The sequence below is a fragment of the Arvicola amphibius genome, chromosome 15 (assembly GCF_903992535.2).
Source record: "Arvicola amphibius chromosome 15, mArvAmp1.2, whole genome shotgun sequence".
Classification (NCBI taxonomy): domain Eukaryota; kingdom Metazoa; phylum Chordata; class Mammalia; order Rodentia; family Cricetidae; genus Arvicola; species Arvicola amphibius.
Window position 1 is genome coordinate 46,429,147 of NC_052061.1, and position 20,893 is coordinate 46,450,039.

The 20,893-nt window shown below is 56.4% G+C and overlaps 1 protein-coding gene across 11 annotated transcripts in view; it reads left to right on the forward strand.

Annotated features, from left to right (window-relative positions):
• Gse1 (Gse1 coiled-coil protein) overlaps positions 1-20,893 on the forward strand; it is a 342,813-nt gene that overhangs the window by 297,197 nt on the left and 24,723 nt on the right. For 5 of the 11 annotated variants that reach the window (XR_005283292.1, XM_038312424.1, XM_038312423.1 and 2 more), the window contains one exon: positions 16,626-16,844. The exons of 2 other annotated variants lie outside the window; for them this stretch is intronic. Coding sequence is in view for 8 of the 9 variants with exons in the window: in XM_038312424.1 (XP_038168352.1) it covers positions 16,626-16,844 (219 nt within the window). In the remaining variant the exon portion in view is untranslated. Of the gene's footprint in view, positions 1-1,233; positions 1,249-1,553; positions 2,855-8,978; positions 9,122-9,469; positions 9,735-16,625; positions 16,845-20,893 lie in introns of those variants that run through there. 4 more of the 11 variants (XM_038312427.1, XM_038312426.1, XM_038312429.1 and 1 more) reach the window with 4 other exon arrangements.

Genomic DNA, 20,893 nt, shown 5'->3' on the forward strand with positions numbered 1-20,893 from the left:
AGGGGGGAAAAATCCAGAGGGAGCTAGGCAGCGGTGTAGGACCACACCTTTAATCCCAGCATGTGGGAGGCAGAGGCAGGGGGATCTCTGTGAATTCTAGGCCAGCCAAGACTACACAGAGAGGCCCTGTCTGGGAAAAACAAAACAACAATACAGAAAAGAAAGCCACAGAGGGAAGTCTCTGTGGTTTAGCCTTGTTGGTGGGAGTGGAGCAGCTGCTGAGGGAGGGGGAGGGCAGCCAGGGGAGGTTAGCTTTAGCCTTGGAGTCAGGAATTAGCAGTAGGCTCCATGCAGGGCACAGCTCGTTAGCAAGGGGCCACATGGCTGCAGGAGGACAGTTTCCACCCATAAACTCAGAGGCCCTGATCTGGGATTACTGATTTCCTGGGGCAGGGTGTAGTGATAGTGAGTGCCATCCATCTCCTGGTGGCTGCCAGCATTTTCTGGCCTGGGTGCACATAGCTGGCTCGCTGCTGTCCCCACGTGGCCACTAGGGGTGTCTGTCACTCTTGCTACCTTGGAGAGTCTGGGCAGGACTGACTCCCGGTTAAAGAAGCTGAGGAGGATGCCTGGTTCACCTGCAGACTTGTAACCTTGAGCACTTCTGGGCAAGTGGAGTGGAAGCCCCGGTTGCAGGGGACAGCTTTAGTAGAACCGGAGTGTATGAGAGGGAGTGACCAGCTCTTTAAAAAAAAAAACAAAAAACAACAAAAAAACAGGTGGTAGTTCATAGGGGTCACCCACTAATTTATAGATTGGCCAGTCTGGTCCCCAGCAAACAGGTGAACGAACTTGGCCTCCAAGATACCCCTTCCCAAGGAAGAAAGGTGCGACAAGATTTGTAGGATGAGCCCGGTGTTGTTACCTGGGGAACCTGGCCTGCAGGCAGCGCAGCCAGGTGCGAGCTGCTCATTTACATGTCGCTCCCCTCCCCCCACAGTCAGTAATCCAGGTGGGAAAGGAGCTGGACCCGCCCGGGAGGTTTTTCATTTTGTTTTTACGGCTCGAGGCCAGTTGTTTCTTTCTCCTGACACCTCCCTGTCCTCCCCTCCCCCTCCTGCTCGCGATTCCCAGCGGGTGAAGGCGCCTCTCCTCCCCGGAATCCCCGACGCCCGGGGAGCCCGGTGCAGCCGCCGGACCGTGAGCATCGTAAACTTGCAGGGGCCACACTGCCCGGGGGTGGCGCAGACTAACGTGTGGACCGAAGGTCGTGGCGCGTGTGTGGGGACAGGGACCGGGTGGCCGCAGGTAGGAGCAGTAACTAGGCTTGCCCTTGCCCGCCCGTTTCCCTAGTCGTTTGTGGTCGGCCAGGGGCTTGTGCAAGACTGGCCCGGCATGCACCCCCGCCCCGCGGCATCGGCGGCTTCTGCTGGCGCGGGCCCCGAGCGCTGCCCGCCGCCGGCGTCATCGGGAACAGATGGACGGGGGGTGCTGGCGCCCGCGCTCGCTCCCGGCGCTGTCCCGGCTGGCGCGGCAGGGAGGAAGGCGGAGGAGGCGGCGCGCGCCTGCGGAGTACTGCGCGGGCATGTCCCGGGGCAGGTTTGGGGTTGGCACCGCGGTAGAAAGTTGAAACCCGCTGCGGCGCTGGGGTGGCCCCCCCGGGTGCGGTGGCCTCCGGGCTTGAAAGTATGAAAGCGGAGGATCAGAGAGCTGTGCAGAGAGGGCGGGGTGAGGGGGGACCTCGCGGCGACCTTGCCACCTTGCTAGCTGCTCCCTACACGCCGGCCACGGGACCCCGCTGCCAGTCCAGCCCTTTGAGTCCGCGCCTCCGGGATGGCGGGAGGGGGGGTATTTTGGGGACTGGTCGCCTGCGCCCGTCGTGTTGGGGGCGGGAAGGCTGGGGCCCACAGTTCCTCTCCGCGCCTCCTGTGGGTGCCGAGGAATTTCAGGACGCTCCCTGAGTCATCCCCGTGAAGTGCCTGGGTGAGGTAGGGTGGGTGGGGGCACCCAGAAATGGGAAGGCGGTGCGCTGGGGCCGGTGGCGCGGTAGGTTGTGCCAGTTTCTGGAGGCGGAGGCCTCGCCTCGGACCGCAACCCCAGCTACTTAATGATGCCCCTGGCGCAGCGGCGCCTCCGTGTACTTCAGCTTCTTAAACATGGGCTCCTTAAAGAACTCGACCCCTGCCGTATGGCCTTTCCCAAAATTGCTTGAAACGAGATGGATACTTTGTAAAACTTTGGGTCAGAGACTCGCAGCCTGAGCTCTTAACATTAAGTCTTTGGGGTAATAGGTCACGCATCTTGGAGAACCTGGAAGGTCAACGGCCTATATTGTGTGGTCCCTTCCACCCAGCTCAAGGAAAAGGCTTCCTGAGCGCTGGGTTTATCCCTCCCCTCGCTTAGTGGGTGGCCAGGTGCCAGGCACTGTTCCAGGCGCTTGGGGAGGCGGCTGTGAGGCTCGGATATGGCAGGCACGCTGTAAGCCACTCCTCTCTACTCTTGGCGACGAGTGGCCTCCGAGGCCTCTGAGATCCCCGGACAATCCAGCCGGGGTCGCCAAGAGGCACGGGGGAGGCACCTACCCGGCGGGCTGTGACCGCGCTGGGTGCTCCGGGCGGTCCGTCGGTGCGCGCGCGCGTGCGCTTGCGGCTGAAACCCGACACCTCCCGCCGGCTGAGGTCAGGGCGCCGGGAGCGAGCCGGGGCCGGGGAGTGGGCGGCGTTGCGCTTGGGTGTGTCCTCGGCGGCGACAGCAGCAGGTGTTTCTTGGCCCAGGCCCCGGAAGCTCCACCTCCCCGAGCGGCCGAGCCGCCGCCGCGCAGCCCCGGGTGAGATAAGCAGTTCAGACGAACCCGGGCGACGGTGGCTCCGGCATGTGTCAGGCGCGGCGGACCAGCGGGGCCCTGGCATGAAAGGTGAGCGCGCGGGTAGGGGGGAGGGTTGGCGGGGGTTCCCTTGCTCCTCCACCCACTCAAGTTTGCGGGTTCGGGAGGGGCGCCAACGGCCGGGCCCGGGTCCCGCGGGTGCGAGGGCTGGAAGCGCGGGGCGCGCGGCCGACCCGAAGCCTTACTCGCGGTTGCGCGCGCGCGCTGGGTGCAGCGGGGTCTGCGGCCGCGGAAGTGCGCGGGGAAAGTGCGCGGGGGAGGCTACGGGGCTCCCGGTTGAAGCAAAACTTTGGATGGGGCGGGGGCGCTCAGGCAGGTGCTGGGGACCGGCTTGCCTTGTCTGGGATGGCCGCCCAAAGGGCCTCGGCGCCCCCCGCCCGGCCCTTCCCGCTCCGCCTGGATGCGCCTCCCCGCCCCCCGCGGCCGCGCTGACGGCGAGTGGCCCGCCCGAGTGGAGCCGATTCAATTATATTGCAGCACCAGAGACACCTCGTCGCCCGCCGCCTCTCCGGCAGGCTAATTAAATTCCCTTCGTGGAGGCGGAGCGGGAGCTGGGCTGCCCTCCCCGCTGCCCGCCTCTTCGAGCGCGGGGAGGTGGCGGGGGCCGCTTGGGGCCGCAGGTCTGGGCATCGGAGCCGGGAGCGAGCAAGGGGCGCCCCCGCGCACCTGCCGCCCGGGGTGGGGGGTGCCAGCCCGAGTTGGGTCGGTTTGGCGCTTGTAAACCAGCCTTTGTCTTCGTGTGTTTAAAGCACACTAAACGCTTGCTAGCCCCTGCGGTGTCTTATCTGCCGCGGTTGGGGCCCACACAGGTTGGGGTTTGAAAACAAAAAGCGGGACCACCAAATGGAAGCGGGGGAAAAAAACCAAGATCCTTTTGTAAAGGGGACCGGAACAAAAGGCGCAGCCTCGCTCTAGGAGGGAGCATCGGGCCTAAGCCGATTTCCAGCACCGGGGGACAAAGAGGCAGGAGGTCCTGGCTGGGCGCTTGGCTGTGTCTCAATCTGCCTGAGACTGGTTTACCCCCTCTTCCCTAGGAAGACAGGGCCCCCCTGGCGAGCAGCCTTCCTCTGGGCGTCCGTGTTACTTAAGCTTGGCTACTTAAGTGTTGCTCAGCCTGTGTTTACAGCCGCCCCCACCCGCAGGCGGGGAACCTGAGGCGCTGGCTGCGTCTGACTCAGCCACTCAGTCGCCCCGCCACAGGTGAGGGGGGCCGGGGCACAGGCTCCGACTGGCAGCGTGTGTCATCTGCTGTGCTGGGTGTCACGCCCCACCGGGTGGACCGGAACAGGGTTGCTGGCAGGCTCACTCGATGGAACTCTGCTGTACAGAAGCAGCTTGCTCAACACTTCTCACAGCCACCGGGTCACGCCTGACCACCTCCTGGGGGGGTGCCCTGATAGCTTGGTACAAGGTTGGCTTTTGTCGCCTGGTCTGGCAGTTGGAGCAGAGGAGGCTGGGGAGGGGGAGCAGGTCTCTGGTGAGCAGCCTGCCCGAGACCCGGGGTCAGCCACGCCTTCGGAAAGGAGGTGGGAGGCCTGGCCTGGCCTGGCTTTGGGCTCTGTTCTGTCTGCCTCAGGGCAGGCTCTGAACTAGGTAGGCAGAGAGGCCAGAGCAGGCCCTGACCTGTTGGGGGCAGCTATTAGGATCCTGGCCAGTTAGGGTTGAAAGGGGAGTGTAGTTCCCTTAAATTTAGCATTTTAAAGCTGATAGGAACTGGGCTTTGTCACGTCCCTATTAGCTAACCTTGGGACTGGCCTGGGGTAATTCTGATGCCCCTAGGTGGTTTTCAATTGGGTTAGGGTGGCTTGAAGGTCCCCCCCCCCAAAAAAAAACAAACCCTGACCCTTTGGAAGCCTCCGTTGCTCTTGGCAAAGCTGTCCCCTCTGGCAGGCGGGTGGCCTCTGGCCGTGAGTAACTTCCCTGTCTCTGGAGGAAGTTGGAAGCAGCAGATCTCAGAGCTGTGTGGTTTGAGAACTGCAGCTACCTCAGGACTCTGCTTTTCTGGCCAGAAGGAGCGAGGAAGGCTGCGCCACTTTGTGGTAGACCTGGGGCCTGCACCTCCCAGCCTAGCCCACTGAGTCCCTAGCTGCCCTTGACCCTTCAGGCAGGTGTGGTCCATTTCCCTGCTGTGACTGAGGTCTAGCCTTAGCCCCTTGCTGGCCTCCTCCCCTTCCTAGAGACGCGGGTGAGTAATAGCCAGCTGCCACTTTTTCCCCCTTGCCCCCAGGAACCCGCAGGGGCTTGTGGAGTGAGCCAGCAAGGCCGGTTTTTCCTGGCCCCATCTACAGCCTTGGAATGCCCAGGCTGGGTAACTCCAAAGCCTGGTGGGGTTGGATGGGAAGCCTCTGGGGGGAGCATGTTAATTACCAGTGTTGTGGCAACAGCCACAAACCCTCGGTGAGGCCCAACCCACTCTCTCCCTCCCTCCCTCTCCTGGGCTCTTGGGGCGAGAGCATGTTTAACCTGCAGAGATCGGTGTTTAAGGTGACATTTCAGCCTGGTGGCTGTGCGGCCGACCTGCCGACTCGCTTTAATTTCTGCCCCCATGGAGTCTCAGATCTCTGAGGCCGGGCCAAGTGCAGCCTGCCAGTGCTGCTGGCTTCCCTTCCCCACACTGGCCTCCCCCGCCCCCCAAGACACACAGGCCACAGCCTGGGAGGTGACGTTTCTGAGTGTTCCTGTCAATGAGAATATCGAGCGCCTCCTCTGAACCCAGCCTGGTGCTCGCCGCCGGGAGGTGTGCAGACAGATGAAACGGGAGCGCGTCCAGCAGCAGCTCTTGGCGGCTGCCAATGTGCGCTCGGGGGGCCTTTTAATCTGGCTGCTACAGCTCTTCCCACCCCAGCCAGGTGAAGCTCCTTGAGCAGCCATGTCTGGCAAAGGCCCTATCATTGCACAGGTTGCCCCTGATTCTCTGGCCAGCTCTAGGTGACACCTGCCCCTCCCTCCCTCCCTGGTGCCTGTCTCTGTGTGCCCACTGTTTAGGGAATAGAGGAGAGCTAGCTTCAGGGAGACTGGGACTCAGGCCTGAAGGAGTGGCTGTAGCTAACGGGGAAATCTTGAACACTAGAGTGTTCTCAGTTACCGTGGAACTGTGAAAAGGGGGTCTGGCTGTAAGGGGTTCTGGGGAGGGAGCCATCATTAACTGGAGTGTGGGCTGTGTGGAAAGGAGGCTCTGGCTCAGGAGTGTCGTTATTGACTACAGTTTAGAAAAAAAAAAAACACTCATAGCCAGGCCATGCCTCCATTCAAATAAGTCTCTGTGTCTGGGGTGGGACTTGGCATCTGTATATTGTTATTTACTGTTTGGAAGATTTATTTTTATGTGTATGAATGCCTGCGTGTATGTCTGTGTACCGTGTGTGCAGTACCCTCAGAGGTCAAAAGAGGGCGTCAGATCCCTTGAAACTGGAGAGAGTTGATTGGGAATCAAACCACTGTCCTCTCAGCAAGCTGTGAGTGCTCCTAACTGCTGAGCCATCTCTCCAGCCCTGTTTGTTGTGTTTAGATAGTCTTACCGTGTAGTTCTGGTTGGCGTGAAAAACTTTGTGGGCCAGGCTGGCCTCAAATTCAGGATCTGTCTGCCTTTCCTGGGTTTAAAGACAAGTACCACAGCTGAACTAATTTATTCACGTGAGCCTCTCATTGTGTAGCCCAAGCGCTCTGCCTCCTGTCTCTGTTCTTCTCTGATGAGGTCTTCTGCCCTGGCTGGTATCAACCTGCAGTCTGAAAATGACCTTGAACTTCTGATTCCCCTATCTCTGCTCCTTCGTACTGGAATTAAAGTGTGCTGCCACACTTTATCAGTCACTCTACCAGCTGGTCTTGAACTCCTGATCCCCACCATGTTTGGCTTTGGATCTCCGCTTTGTCTTATTCCTCTCCCACCCTTGGTCCTCCTACCCAGGTCCTCACCCTGGAGATGATCTGGACCTGAGTTGTATCTGGTCTAAGTATGTCCTGAGCCCTTCCCTGTGGGTTTGCAGTTGGTTCCTTAAGTTGTAATTAGTGGGGACTTAGGAGGTGCTAGGTCAGAGGGAGGGGCTACAGATGGGTTGCTGGGCTGTGAGATGGGCATGTGGAAGTCCTGTTTCGGGGAGGCTCAGATGCAGTGATTCGTGTGCCCCAGAGTGGGCAGAGGCCGGCAAAGCAAGAGAAGGGACTAACATAGCCTAAGGGTGGGATGATCAGCTGGCTGCTCTGAATTCTCAGCCTGTGTGGCCTTGGTTGCGGACCTCGGCACTGGGACATTAGTGGTCTCCTGTGGCCTTGGGCAGGTGCCTTGACTGTCGAGTGCATGTTACTGGTGCTTATGGGACACCTGGCAGCCACAGTTCCCATAAAGGGTGATAGTGTCCCTGGAACTTGAACGTAGATCTAGATACTCTGTCCTCTTGGTGGGCAAAAGAGGGACCCTTTTTCTGTATATAAATAAGCCTTTGTGCCATGCTGCTACGCAGAGTTAGCACTGTTCTGGAGTGTCACCTGCCCCTGGGATCTCCAAAATCAGCTGGAGTGCCTGTGTGTACATACATACCCTCTCCCAACCTGCTGCTCCCTCCGGAACCGTGGACTAGACTTGGGGCTGGATTTGGGAGGCACTCCAGCATACCCAGCCCCTCATCTCTGCCTCTGCACTCACATGGTGAGCCTGTGGCTGCAAGCAGCAATAAAAGCAATCGATCTGTGCGCTTTTGGTCAGAGCCGTATTGATGTTGGACAGGTTAAGCCGTCCCAAAGGAAAATCCATGTGTTGAACTGAGGACAACAGGCTCACAAGAGGGGGCAGGCTGAGGCTACAGATGGCAGCTTTCGGGGCTCCTTCCAACTAATGCTGGTTTCCCTTTCCTAGTTGTGTTGGGAGCAGGCACTGGGGCCAGGCCCTGGTAGCATCCTGCAACACAGTTGGGGCAGGTGTCTTCCCAGAATCTCCCAGGGTGGGCTGGGCAGCCTGAATCCAGGCACTTTGTGGCCAGATGGGGATAACCTGAGTCTTTGCATCCAGATGGGCTCTGGCCTCCTGAACCAGGCCTCCTACTTTGTGGTCAGACACTGGACCCATGGGGCAGTGTGCCAAGCTTGGAAAAAAGCCAGGATCCAAGTTCTGTCCTGTCCCTACTCCAGATCTCTCCCCAAGGGACAGGTTGCTGACTGGTGTGAAATGAAGACGCTGTTTAAACACTTATTACGAGAGTGAGTTCTTCCCACTGGGCTGCTGGTGTGCGCCTGGCTTTGTGTTTTTGCGTTGGGGGTGTGTGTGGTGTTTTTCTCACACATAGTGAGTGCATGCAGGTGTTCCTCCAGGTCCTGAGGTCTGTGCCCTGTACTCTGCCACCTGTTTGGTGGGGCAGTCTGGTTTCCCACTCCAGGGTTGAGAAAATGGTCAGCCCTGTAGTGCCCATGTAGCCCCCAGTGCCTGAATGGCCAGGGGTGACCACTGACCTCGCCTGGTTTGGGGAGGTGTATGCTGTAATTGTTTCCAGTCCAGGTGACCCTTCCCCAACTTCTCTTTTCCCAGAGTGCATGTCTGGTGAGCAGAGCTAAGGGTAACCATTCCTTAGTCCTGGGGCCTCAGACGTTGCTTAGGTGCAGTGTGTACCCCTTAACTAAAGCACAGCTCCGTTTTCACTAGCTACTTGCCAGTCTCCGGGTTCAAGGTGCCGAGCAGAAGGCGCCGAGCAGAAGGCTTCGGATGGCTCAACTTACACTTTGAACTTTATGACAGAAAGCAGTGCAAGCTGGGTAGAAATCACACTTCAGTTTTTTGTTCTTTTTGGGGCCAGGGGTGGGGCATGGAAACTACTGCCTTGTGCATTTGAGGTGTCTGCCACAGAGCCCTATCACCAGCCCCCCCCCTTAAGATTTGTTTTCATTTTATACGTATGAGTGTTTTTGCCAGGTGTATATGTGCACCATGAGCATGCAGTGATCTCAGAGGCCAGAAGAAAGTGCTGGATTCTCTAGTCAGATGGTTGTGAGCCACCATGTAGGTTCCAGGTAACCAACCCAGGTCCTCTGCAAGAATAGTAAGTGCTCTTAACCACTGAGCCATTTCCCCAGCACCCCACCCCCCATTTGGGGGGTGCTGTTTTTGTTTGAGACAGGGTCTTCTGTAGCCCAGGCTGGACAGCTATAGCCAACTGACTGTAGCAAAAATGGCCTTGAACTTAGAGCCTTGCTAGGATTGCAGTATAGACAAACTCATCTATCTCACTTATGAATCTGGACCTTCCTCTAGGGTACTGCTGTTTGTGGGTGGCCACCTCTCCTGGTGCCAGGAACCAGCTGCTGTCCCAGGTTAGCTACTGGTTGTAAGGGGAACTTTGCAGGCCACTACCATGTTTAGTAGGTTATGGTTGTAAATGCACTTTCCATTTTTTTAAATTTATTTTTATTTTGTGTGTCTTGGTGTTTTGTCTGCATGCATGTCTGTGTGAAGGTTGTCAGATCTTGGAGTTACAGACAGTTGTGAGCTGCCGTGTGGGTGCTGGGAATTGAACCCAGGTCCTTTGGAAGAGCAGTCAGTGTTCTTAACCACTGAGCTATCTCTCCAGCCCCCACTTTCCATTCTTGATATTTTCTACTTGTGATGTAGCTAGGAGCCTCAGTCTTATCTGTTACTTTTTTTTTATCTTGCTGAGACAGGGTCTTACCACGTAACACTTGGCTGGCCTCGAACTGCTATGTAGATCAGGCTGGCCTTGAGCCCACACCCTGGGCCTCGGTTTCCCTACTTCCCTACTGCTGGGGTAAAGTTGTGCACCACCATGCCCAGCTGTTTCCAGCTAGAGCCCATGAAATAGACTGAATTCTGGAAGTGGACGTTGACTGGAAGTTTCCTGGTGTCCATCCCTTATGCACCAAGCCTTCTACCTGCATGGCGGTTCCCAAGTGGGAAGGGAATGTGGAGGTAAGCCTTCTAAGTCTTTAAGACAGGTTATACAGCCCTGAACCAAAGCCCCTAACCACTCCAAAATCATAACCAGTTGTAAACACTGACCTGGCTCCACAGTAGAACTCTATGCTGTGAAGCTGTCCGTACCTCAAACTATTAAATCTGTGGGGTTGGGAATGTGGCTTAGCAACGGTTACTGATCTGGCATGTTGGGGGCTGTAGGATCACTTTGAGCTTGGGGTTGGGAAGACAACACTTAAAGCATGTACTATTCTCAGAGGGGATGAAAGCTAAAAGTAAATAAACTCACATTAGGCCTCGTGCCTTCGTGTGTAGGACGCATCCGTGGGTCTTGTATGTAGACTTTGGTTGCTTCTTCTCCATGGGAGCGTATGGTGAACATGCCGGTGCCCAAGCTGCTGGTCCCTTTTGTTTCAGGTCAGGACTTTGCTGGCTCTTACCTACCCTGGGGTGGAGGTGCTGATGAGGGAAATGGATCCTGTGTTTAGCCAGCCTTGGCTATGAGTATTGTCTTCCCACATGGGAATCCCTAGCAGCCTGGGTCTCAGGCATTAGGCCATCCTGCTGCAGGGTTGGGTCAAATCTGGGTTACACACTAGAGGTTCCAGAATTCTGCAGGATGTGGGTATGCTTAAGCTGCCAAGATTATTTGGGTGTGGATGGTTGGCCACTCAGGTGGACAAAGAACACGTGCAACCTAGAGATGGTAACCTATTTGTCCGGGATTGTAGCTGTTTGTGGAGGAAGTTTCTCCCTGATGAAGGAGTCCATCTTGGCCTGGGGGTACTTGGTTGGTTCCACCCCCAACCCCAGTGAGACATTTAATGATGTCTGGGCATGGCATGTTGGGTTTTGAAGATGGTAGAAGAGTCTGATATTGAGACAATGTTCTGGAGCTTTCTTTCAGTCCCTGAGTGACTTTGTCCTAGATAGATGATACTGGTAGGGGCACTCCTCAGAACTCGGCTGCAGGGGTCTGTAGTCCAGGTTCATGTACATTGTCAGTTTACACACACGTCCCCATGTGTCACTCCACTAGGGACTACTTTGAACAACTGGAAGAATGGACCTTTGTCCAGGCAAGCAGGCTGTTCCTGAGATACATCCCAGCCCCCAAATGGATGTTTTTTAATTTTAAAATTACATTTCTTTAGTGTGTGTGTGTGTGTGTGTGTGTGTGTGTGTGTGTGTGTGTAGGTCAGCTTGTGAGTTGGTTCTCTCCTTGCACCTTCAAACTCAAGCTGTCAGGCTTGGTGGTCAGCACCTTTCTGCGGGCCCCCTAGACAAACCTTGGGGAGAGCAACTTAACTGTTTACAATACGATTTTGAGCAAGACCACAATCTGATTTGAGTGACAGGCAGATTTGGGTTGACAGGCTGCAGTCGGAGAATAGGGATGCTCCTGGGTGGGCCCTTCCCCCACTTCCTCTTGAGTTCAGGAAGGAGTCAGCATGCTAACAACATGGAATGAAACCTGAGGGTCCTAGTGGGACCCTGTGTCTCCAGTTCCTGGAATCTGCATACTGCCCTGGCTGTTTGTGAGGCCAGAGCTGGGGAGTGTGTCTACCTGAGACCTAGAGAGACAGTCGTGGGACCCCCGACTTGGGGGTTTGTCGTTTTATGGCTTGAAAGAAACTGAATCTTCATTTTGACCTGAACTCTGCCTTAAGATTTTCTCCTCTGTTCTCATTTAAACATGACATGACTCGAGGGCAAATAGACTCAGGCCACTGTGTCCCATGCAGCCAGAGCGTGGTTGGCTCCTCATGGTTGATCAGGAAAGCTGAAGGTGACCCTCAAAGGCTACCCAGCCTGTGGCAGAGCTGGTGAATGGCTGAGACCAAGGAACTTCAATGTAGACCACGACTTCCATTAGAGTATGTGTACATCTACCTCCTGCCTTGTGGGAAGCAGCCTGGCCAGGCCTTGTCTCCAGCCCTCTTTCAGGAATCTGCCTGGCACCTAGCACCTGTTGATATGCTGAGACGTGGCTGGTGTATGACGTGGTCTCTAGCTCTGGCCTGGGTACAGGGCCTTGTGGGAGAGGCTTTAAGTTAGGACTTCTGTCCTAACTTCTCATGCAGTCCCTTGGGTCTGCTCAGCTTCCTCCAGCCGAAACAGGAAGTGGGACTGGAGGGCCTGTCTTGGTGGGACCTGGGAATCACTGGGGAACTGGGCTTCACCTGCCTGTAGCCTCCCAGCAGGCGTCGACCATTCAGGGCCCTGGCCTTGACCTGCTGGCTCCTGGCCTCCCTCCCGCAGAAACTTGAAAGCACATGGCCTCAGTCTGGGACAGCTTGGGCATTTTCTTTTGGGGACTTGGGGAGCAGTGTCTGCTGAAAGGGCTCTTTGTGGCTGATGGAGTGTCTGAAGGTGCCTTGGGCCACGCGGGGCTCGCTGCGGTGTACGGAAGCTGCTGCTGGGAGATGTTGCCTCTTGAGCAGCAGACTGCCTGTCCTCCTTGTCCCTCTGAGGCTGGCATGGCATGCTGTGGGCTCCCCAGGACAGCTGAAGGGTCCCTGAACCCAGCATCTCCTCCTGCCCAGTGGCACAGGACAGAGCCTAGAGCAAGGTGTGGCTCCCTTCCAGCCTCAGTGGCCCTCTGGGGAATGGCAGAGCGTCTGTGTCCGGGAGGCAGTATGGGATAGATACAGTAGTCACACTGAGGACAGGACACAGCACGGTCCCTAGTCCCTGCCCACAGTGTTAGCAGCAGCTGGCGAGGGGATTTGTAGAAGGACAGGATCAGCTCTGCCTGCCTGTTGCTCAGGATGGTTTGTGGGATCTTGTGATGTGAAGGGCACCTGCAGGAAGGGAGTGTTACTATTACAGAAGCCACGTGCACACGCCTGACTCCAAGCTAGTTCCACCGCCTGTTGTTAGGTTACCATCAGGGATGCTGCTGGGCTATGAGCTGTTAGTAGCCTCAGCCCCCACTGCTGGCTTCCCGACCTCGGCGGCCTTTTTCTCTGGTGGGTTTTTGCCGAGCTGGTGTGGGTGGCTCTGCAGCCCTTCTTCTGCCCACGCCAGGCTTCTCACGCACAGCAGCCACTTAGAATAATCGCGTCAAATGTCGTTGCCATCTGTTGCCTCCCTTCCATCCCTGCTGCCACCTGGGAACCTCTGAGGCTCCTGATCTGCTGCTTTGTACCTTGTCAGGTGATTCTCAGAGGCCTTTGTCAGCTGGCCGCATACTGGCCAAGCGCAGTGCCTTCTTGTCTTGCCCTCCCCTCCCGCAGCTGTAGAGCCTTGTGACTCTCTCCTTCCTCTCGCCCTCCCTCCCTCCCTTACTTTGCCATTCTGGGCCCTGCACTCAGGGACTCCCCAGCTGCCTTTTTACTACTTGTTTTGAGATGGGCTCTCACTAAGTCTCACTAGGTTGGCAATGCGCCTGCGGTCCTCGTGCCTCAGCCCTCTGAGTACCTGGGGTGACAAGTTTGCACACCATTTCTTTGCACATTTTTGAGCCACTCGTGTGGTGCTCTTGTCGCATGGTACTCCAAGTATTTTGAATACTAAGTCAGCAGGACCTTTGACAGCCTGGTGTTGGACGGGGAGACGCCGAGGAGTGTCAGTAAACCCAAGGTGTCCCCATCCTCTGCCCTGCGGTGGCTGCAGGAAACCCCAGAGGCTGCTTAGGCATTAACTGCACTCCAAGCTGTGGGTAGCATCTTCTGCCTCCCTCATTCTGCCTGGCTGCTTTATTCCCCTTTGACCCCCCAAATCAGAGCCCCTGTCATATCCAGGCCACCCCCACTTGCCTGCTGTTTTCTCTGCTTTCGGGGTCTTGGGTCAGGAGCCACCATCTGCTGTTTTCTCTGATGTCTTGTGCTGGGGAAGACCTTAGGGGAACTGACCTTGGGAGTATGGGTAGCAGCCTGGGCCATAGGCTCACCATTGAACATCAGCAGGCCTCCCTACCCCACCCGTGGAGAAGCTGCCTCACATGGGTGCCCTCAGAACAAGCCGGCAGCACACATAATAATGAATTTATTATGAAGCCATCCAGGCTCTGGGGATCATGTGGCACCCCGTACTACCGCAGCCACCGGGTCCCTGCAGCAGGGTGACCCCAGCCTTGTTAGAGCTTCGGAAGCATCACCCTCAGGGTAGCGGGGATCAAGGGGGCGGGTGTGGAGCCTGGGCTGGGCTGGCCCCTGTCTGTTCACAAACATTTCAGTGTGCAGTAACGAGAAATGATGGAGAAGGGCAGATAGAGCATCCAGGTCCAGACTGCCTGAGAAGCTCTGTTCTGCTGGGTACAGCTTCCCTGGGTGTAATTACCCTGGGGTGAGGGGCTGCTGGGGGAGGAGGGGGCAGATTGGTGCTTGAACCGGGCCTCCAGAAAATTCATCTCAGCTATTAGCTGGTAATTACAGAGCAGAAGGAGCAAGCCTGAGGTCTGGTGCTGGGAGGAGCTGGGATGAAAGGGACAGTAATTACGGCTTCAACGGGAGGGAGGCTGGGCTGATTAATAACTCCTGACATATAGCAGGAGGGAAGTGGCTTTGGAGACCACCCCCCCCCCCCACCCCAGTCCTGTGAAGCTCGCTAGGGTCAGCAGTGAAGGACCAGAGTGAGGTGAATTGGACAGTATCACCTGCCTGGTACCCTGGGGTCAGACCTTTGGCAGGGTCCAAAAGCAATGATGCTTCTGGCCATGTTAGAAACCTATGTAGGGAAAGGGGAGGAAATGCTCTGTGTGGGGCAGGCAAGGCAGGGTACACGAGGCAACCTGGCTGTCCTGGGCCCTTTTGTGGGTGCTCTTAGTGGCTTCTGGCAGAAACCTGAGCTCTCAGCTGAGTTCTAGATCTAGAGAGAAGAAAGCTGAGGCTGAGTTAATTGCGAGTGAAGAGTGAATGCTTGGACAAAGCAGCTGGAAGGAGCCTGTATAGGGCAGCGCTTGAGGCCGCCTAGATCCAGGCTCGCTTCCCCGCTGAGCTGCGTGGACTGTGCAGGCAGCCCCTGGCCTCATCCGTCATGGCCCTTGCACCGCAGAGCTTATTCCCAGCTGTTAGGATAATAAATTCACGTGAGGTGATCTCATAGATGAGGGTCCAGTCAACGGCTGGGAGCACAGAAGTTAATAAATACCCCCTAATGAGGGCAGGGAGAGCGAGCATCCTGTGCCCACCTCTCCCCTCCTGCTACCCCTACCTGTTGGAGGTAGCTTGTCTTCAGGGGATGCCAGGCACAGAACAGGCACCAGCTCTGATGGGTCTAGGCCAGTGAGTGAGGGGATTCTTGAGCACCCCCAGTTTGGCAGTGTATCCTCTCTGGTACCCGAAGCTTTCCCCTGCCCCTCCCCCACCAGCCCCATGTGCGCATGTGAGGAGTGATGCTAATTTTAGACTCCCCCTAATGAAGCCGCTCATTTGGCATTCTATTTTAAGTGACCTGACATGAGAGCAGTTTCCCAGGCTAGGAACATACTGATACCTTTAGGACCTAGGCTTGGGGGACCCCCCTAAGAGTGGGAGGAAGGGCAGTTATGCTCTGGACCTGAGGCTGCTGGAGACCCCAGGAGTGGGTCCCCCACAGGAACATGATGGGGACACTGGTAGCATGTGGTACGGAGGGAAGGGTCCTGCTCACCACACAGTCTGTGCTCTGCCGGCTCTCTGCCATCTCCCCACACCTACAGGGCCTGGCGTGTCTGCTCAGACCCCCTAGGCATCTTGAAAGTCCCCACTGTGGCACGTTTTCCTCCTCAGATTCAGGAGATAAGCCTGTAGCTGTACAGCGAGCTGCAGCTCTTCGCATCTCCATCTGCCTTGGTGCCCGCCTGGTGTGGGTAGCTGGGGTCTGAGGCAGCTTGTGTCACACAGGACATAGCTCCTGCTGCGCTGGAGTGGTCCCAGCCCTACTCTGAGCCACCCTGTGCTGGGCCTACCCACTCATATCTGTGAAATGAGTCCAAGGACACCTTCACTGAATGGAATGAGGGGTGGAGGCAGGTGCCGGCTTGCTGGGGTGGAGGAGCTGGTGGCACCTGAGGTAGCTGTGCAGTGGTGGAGGCTGAGGCTCGGGTCTGTTTGCGGATTGGCGGTTCTTGGCTTCTGATCAACTTTGGTTAACAGCTCATTCCAGACCCTGTGCCACATCGTAAACTGCCCCAAGGTTGGTGCCTGGAGTCTCTGTGGGTCAGGGACTGAAGCTTAGCTGGGCAGGTCTGGCTCACAGTCATGGATGATACCTTTGGGGTGGCCTCTTAAACCAGGACTCTGCCAAGACCTGTGGAAGCTGCTTCTTCGGCATTGTGGCTTGAGTGTGTCTATCTGCCCGGGGGACTGGAAGACAAGAAGGGCCTCACCAGGGGCTGTGGTTGTCTGTGTCCTTTGCTGCCAACCGCTCCTGTCTGAGGTAGATTGGAGAGTTGGAGAATGTAGGGACCGTAGGACCCCAAGCTGGCCTAAGAAGTGATAGGTGCTGCGTTTGCATTGACCCCACTGGGGCCTTGGGTTTCCTTCTCTGTAATATGGAGCAGTTGTGCAGGCATCTTCGATGCTGTTGCAGATGACTAGTAGTTCCACGCCCCGTAACTGTCAGCTGCTTGTCGTGTTGTCTCATTGGTCATTTCAGCTCTGTGCTCCAGGCCCTGCCTCAGTCTCCTTCCTCGACACTTGGGTCTGGTAGGGCCCTGGATATGACGCTTTGGGGCACCGTCTGTAGGCTTGGTTCTGGAGAGCTGGTCCAGGGGCCAGCATCGTTGGGGTGCCCTCACACCCGTCGGGCCAGTTGGACTGTGGGAATGGGGTCTGCTGTCTGCAGCGCTGGCTGTGCTCTGCTCCTGTGGCCTTCGGCTCTTGCTGCATGCCGCTGCAGCCCCTCCGGTGCTGGCGCTCTGCTCTCTGGGTGACACTGGTTCTTCTTTTCCTGTTTCAGGCATGAGCCATGAGCCCAAGTCCCCTTCAATAGGGATGCTTTCCACGGCGACCAGGACCACCGCCACCGTCAACCCCCTCACCCCCTCGCCACTCAATGGCGCCCTGGTGCCCACCGGTAGCCCGGCCACCAGCAGTACGCTGTCGGCCCAGGCCGCGCCATCCTCCAGCTTTGCTGCCGCGCTGCGCAAACTCGCCAAACAGGCAGAGGAGCCCAGAGGTAAGAGGCACCAGGCCACCAGCTCATGGGATGCCCCCTGCCTGCCCACAAAGTGCATCTCTCTGGCTGGCATGGCCACAGGAGACAACTGCGCAGCCTGCGTGTCATCCCACCCCGTACTGCATCCAGGCAGTACCAGCCTGGATGCAGCCGTCATCATAACTCTAGCTTCTGACCCCAGACCTACACCCTGCTTCGCTGTGCCTTCCTCTCTGCCTGCCTCTGCCCGCCTCTGCCCCCCTTAGCTTCAGTGGCCAATGTAGGAGCTCCTTGGTGGGCAAGTGGACTTGCCATGGGGAAGGCTGTGGTGATTCCGAGTGGCCGTGTCCTGGAGCCCCGCCTCACTCGAGGGGTAGCTTCTTATCTGTTATCTGACCTAATTAGTGCCAGCCGTGTGCCTCCCCATCCCTGGTATAGCAGAGGGCATGGGGTTTCCAGTATAGCCAAAGCCACTGTAGCCTGTATCCTTTTGGCTCTTCCTTGTGATCGAGTGGGCACATGCCCTAGAGGGACCAGAGATTTGCTCAGACCTGGGACATACTGTGTTGCTTTGGGCAAAGGCTGGCCCTTTCTGAATTTAGTCGTTTTGTTGACACACAAGGCTCTCTTAGGCCCCCCTTGGCTCTGCTTTCGGGGCACTTCTCGTGCCCTGTAACATGCTGGTCAGGGAGTGCCAGTGGCACAGATGGGTCATTTTATTCCTGCACACTTGAGCTCTTTGGATTCTGGCATCTCCTGGACTCACTGCTCAGAGGCAGGTAGCCAAAGCATGGAAACCCAGGTGCCATCTGCTTTGTCTCAAAGTCCCAAGGCCCTGGACCCCAGGGATGCTGCAGGAACCATCGATGGCCTTGCTTGATGGCCTACACTTAGGCTCGCAGAGGAATGGAAGTATACTCGAGGTGTGGGGTCAGGATTTCCTGATTTCCTAGCCTTCTCTGGCCTGGGTGCTGGCAGAGGTAGGGACATGACTGAAACGGGCAGTAGAGGTGCCAGAGCAGGGGGAAGGTGGTCCACCTCCACCCAACGCAGGCCTCTTCGTCTACCTCGTGGAGGGGGCTGTTGGTAAGAACCACACCTGAACCAGCCCGCCTTGGTTGGACGCTGGCCTGGCTCTGGTGGCCCTGAAGAAGAAGCTGGCCACATCTGCTTCTTCATCTTGCAGCATCCGGTGCGATCCTATGGCCAGTTGGTGGGCCAAGTGCCAGAGACTGCAGGCCTCATTGGATGGAAATAGGGTAGATGGGCGACAGCAGGTGCAGTGTCCCCCAGGCCTACCCTCTCTTGGCTATGACCTGGACACCTGGTTCCCCGGGAACTTTGTGCCACGCTGGGACAGGGATAATGGAGCCAGCAGTGCAGCCGACTCAGACCTGTGTTCGCGATTTGTCTCCTGAATCTTCCCCATGTGCAGATGGGGACCTCAGACTTGGGGTGCTTGTTGTCTGGGGACCCCGGGGCATGCTGGATGCTGTGGGCGTCTTGACAGCAGAGTGAAGCAAAGGCCTACCCCCCAAGGCTAAGGGTAGGACCCTTAGTTGTTCTTTGCCACCTCAGTTTGGACCAGTCTGTTGGACTGGTGGCGTTGCTGGGATGGTGTGTCATACAGATGCTAAAGCTGAAGTTCGGGGGTGGGGGGTGTCACAGTAGTGGATCCTCCTGTCCCCTGCTGCTTCCACTGCTGAGAACTGGCGAGGACCTGAACAGCTGGAGCTAGGGCTGATGCAGGCGGTTCTAGGAGGAGGAAGTTCCTTGTTCAGTACCCACCAGTATGGTGCAGAAGGACTAGGTTTGAGGGCTGTGGAGGGCTGGATTTGCCTCCTGGGCTTTGGACTGTCAGTTTATCGAAACTCTTATCAGGTAGGTGCTTCCGGACTACTTCATTCCCCGAGCCATATTTTAAATTTTGTTACTGTTGGTTTTTTTTTTTTTTTTTTTCCCAAGAGTTTTTTTCTGTGTTGCCCTGACTGTCCTGGAACTTGTTCTATAGACCAGGCCGTCCTCAAATTTAGAGATCCGCCTTCTCCTGCCTCCCCGGTGTGTGCTGGGATTAAAGGTGTGTGCCACCACTGCCCTGTTTAAATATTTTCTTGAGACAGGGTGTTTTGTAGCCCAGGTTAGCCTGGAACTGTTTGTGTTCTCTTGATGGCTGCCACACCCAGTTTACAAAGTGCTGCAGATGGAACCCAGGCCTTGTTTGTGCATGCTAGGCAAGTCCTACCCCTGAACCATATAGCCAGTCCCACTCAACCTTTAGTGGTTGTGCAGCTGTCCCCTTCTCTGGGATTTCAGAACATTTTCTGTGTCCCCCGCAGGATTGTCTGTCTACCTACCCTCAGCCCTTCCCCCAAGTCCCCAGTCCCTAGTCTGCTCTGATAGTGCCAGGTTGGGTTCGTGTATCTGCCATGTGGTTCTAGCTGTTGCATCCTTTGCCCCACTGTGCAAGGCATCTAGCCTTCCCGTGCTGATCCCATGGGGAGGCAGGCAGGCAGGTAAGGCATGCCGCCTCTCTGGACCCACCCAATGTCTCACTTTTCTCTGACTCTCCCTCGGTGTCACTGGGAGAAGCTGAGCCTGAAGATTGGAGACACTGATCTCAGGCAATTCCAGGCTTGTGTTCTGAGGCCCCTACAAGGCAGGCTTCTGAGCTGCCCACCATGAAAGCCCATGGTGGCTCTCGGCCCACTCCAGCAGTGGAAGGATCTTTAGTGGAGGGATGGTGGCTTCCAGAGCTGGTGCTTTTGCAAGGGCTTGCTCTGTGCACCCCCTACCTTACCCCAAGCTCTCTCTGTCCCATTCCCACCTTTCCTGGAAACATCTTTGTATTTTTAGCCGTTTGACTGTGCTCTCCTAGGCTGATGTGTGTCTCGAGGGTACAGTTTAAAAATTCAATCCAGACAATGCAATCAGCATGCCGTCTCATTTGCTCTGCCCCAGAGAAGAGAAGTTGGCCCCTCCCAAGTCCTCCATTGGCCCCATGGGGCTCGGTCACACCAGCTGGGCCAGGTGGGAACCCTAGCCTAAGGGAGGGCCAAGGTATGACAGGCCAGAAGATGCTAGATTCACCGAGCCAGCTCCATCCTGACACCTTTAATTACTTGCTGTGTGCCCTGGCAGGTTGGCTTAATTCTCTGAGCGTCAGTTTTGGGCTGCCTCTGATGTAGTCAGTTTTGATCTAGAGAGAGTGAACATAACTGCTTAGTGAATGTGGCCCTGACTCCTTCCCCCCCATGCTATTTCTGGGGTCCGATTGTATCTACACCAACTTCCAATAGGTATAGATAGATTTTTGTTGTTGTTTTTATTTGTTTGGTTTTCAGAACAGGGTTTCTCTGTAGCTTTGAAGCCTGTCCTGGAACTTCCTCTGTAGAACGGACTGGCCTCGAACTCACAGAGATCTGCTATCACCACCTGGCAAAGATTTATATATTTATTACATATACAGTGTTCTGTCTGCAGTTGCATGCATGCTTGCATGCCAGAAGAGGGCACCAGATCCCATCATAGATGGTTGTGAGCCACCCTGTAGTTGCTGGGAATTGAACTCAGGACCTTTAGAAGAGCAGCCCATGCTCTTAACCTCTGGGCCATCTCTCCAGCCTCTCCACCTTCCAATCTTACTGCCCCTGACTGTGCTTCTCCCCTCCTGGCTTAAACCCTTGCTAATGTCCTCAATCTGTAAACTTAGGGGAACCTAGTGAGCCATTGTGGTTCCAACTGCTGTGGTTCTCTTGGCCTGGCTAGGCCTAGGCAGCTGCAGGTCCAGTATCCTCTGACCTCCCTATGATGCCAGATACAGGCTTCCTTGGAGGGAGGAGGACACAAGGAGCACCCCAGCTTGTACACTGGTTTCTGGAAGAAGCATTATTAGGCTATGGGCTTAAGTAAATCTTGCCCCAGGCTGGACCCCTGGATCTTTCCTGTGCTGGCTGCTCCCATCAGTGTAGAGACTCCGGAAACCGTCCCCAGGCTGCTCAGCCATCCTGAAGCTGCTCCCATCCATGTGTTGTGACAGCGTTAGGTTCTCAGCTGCACAGGATGGGATTCAC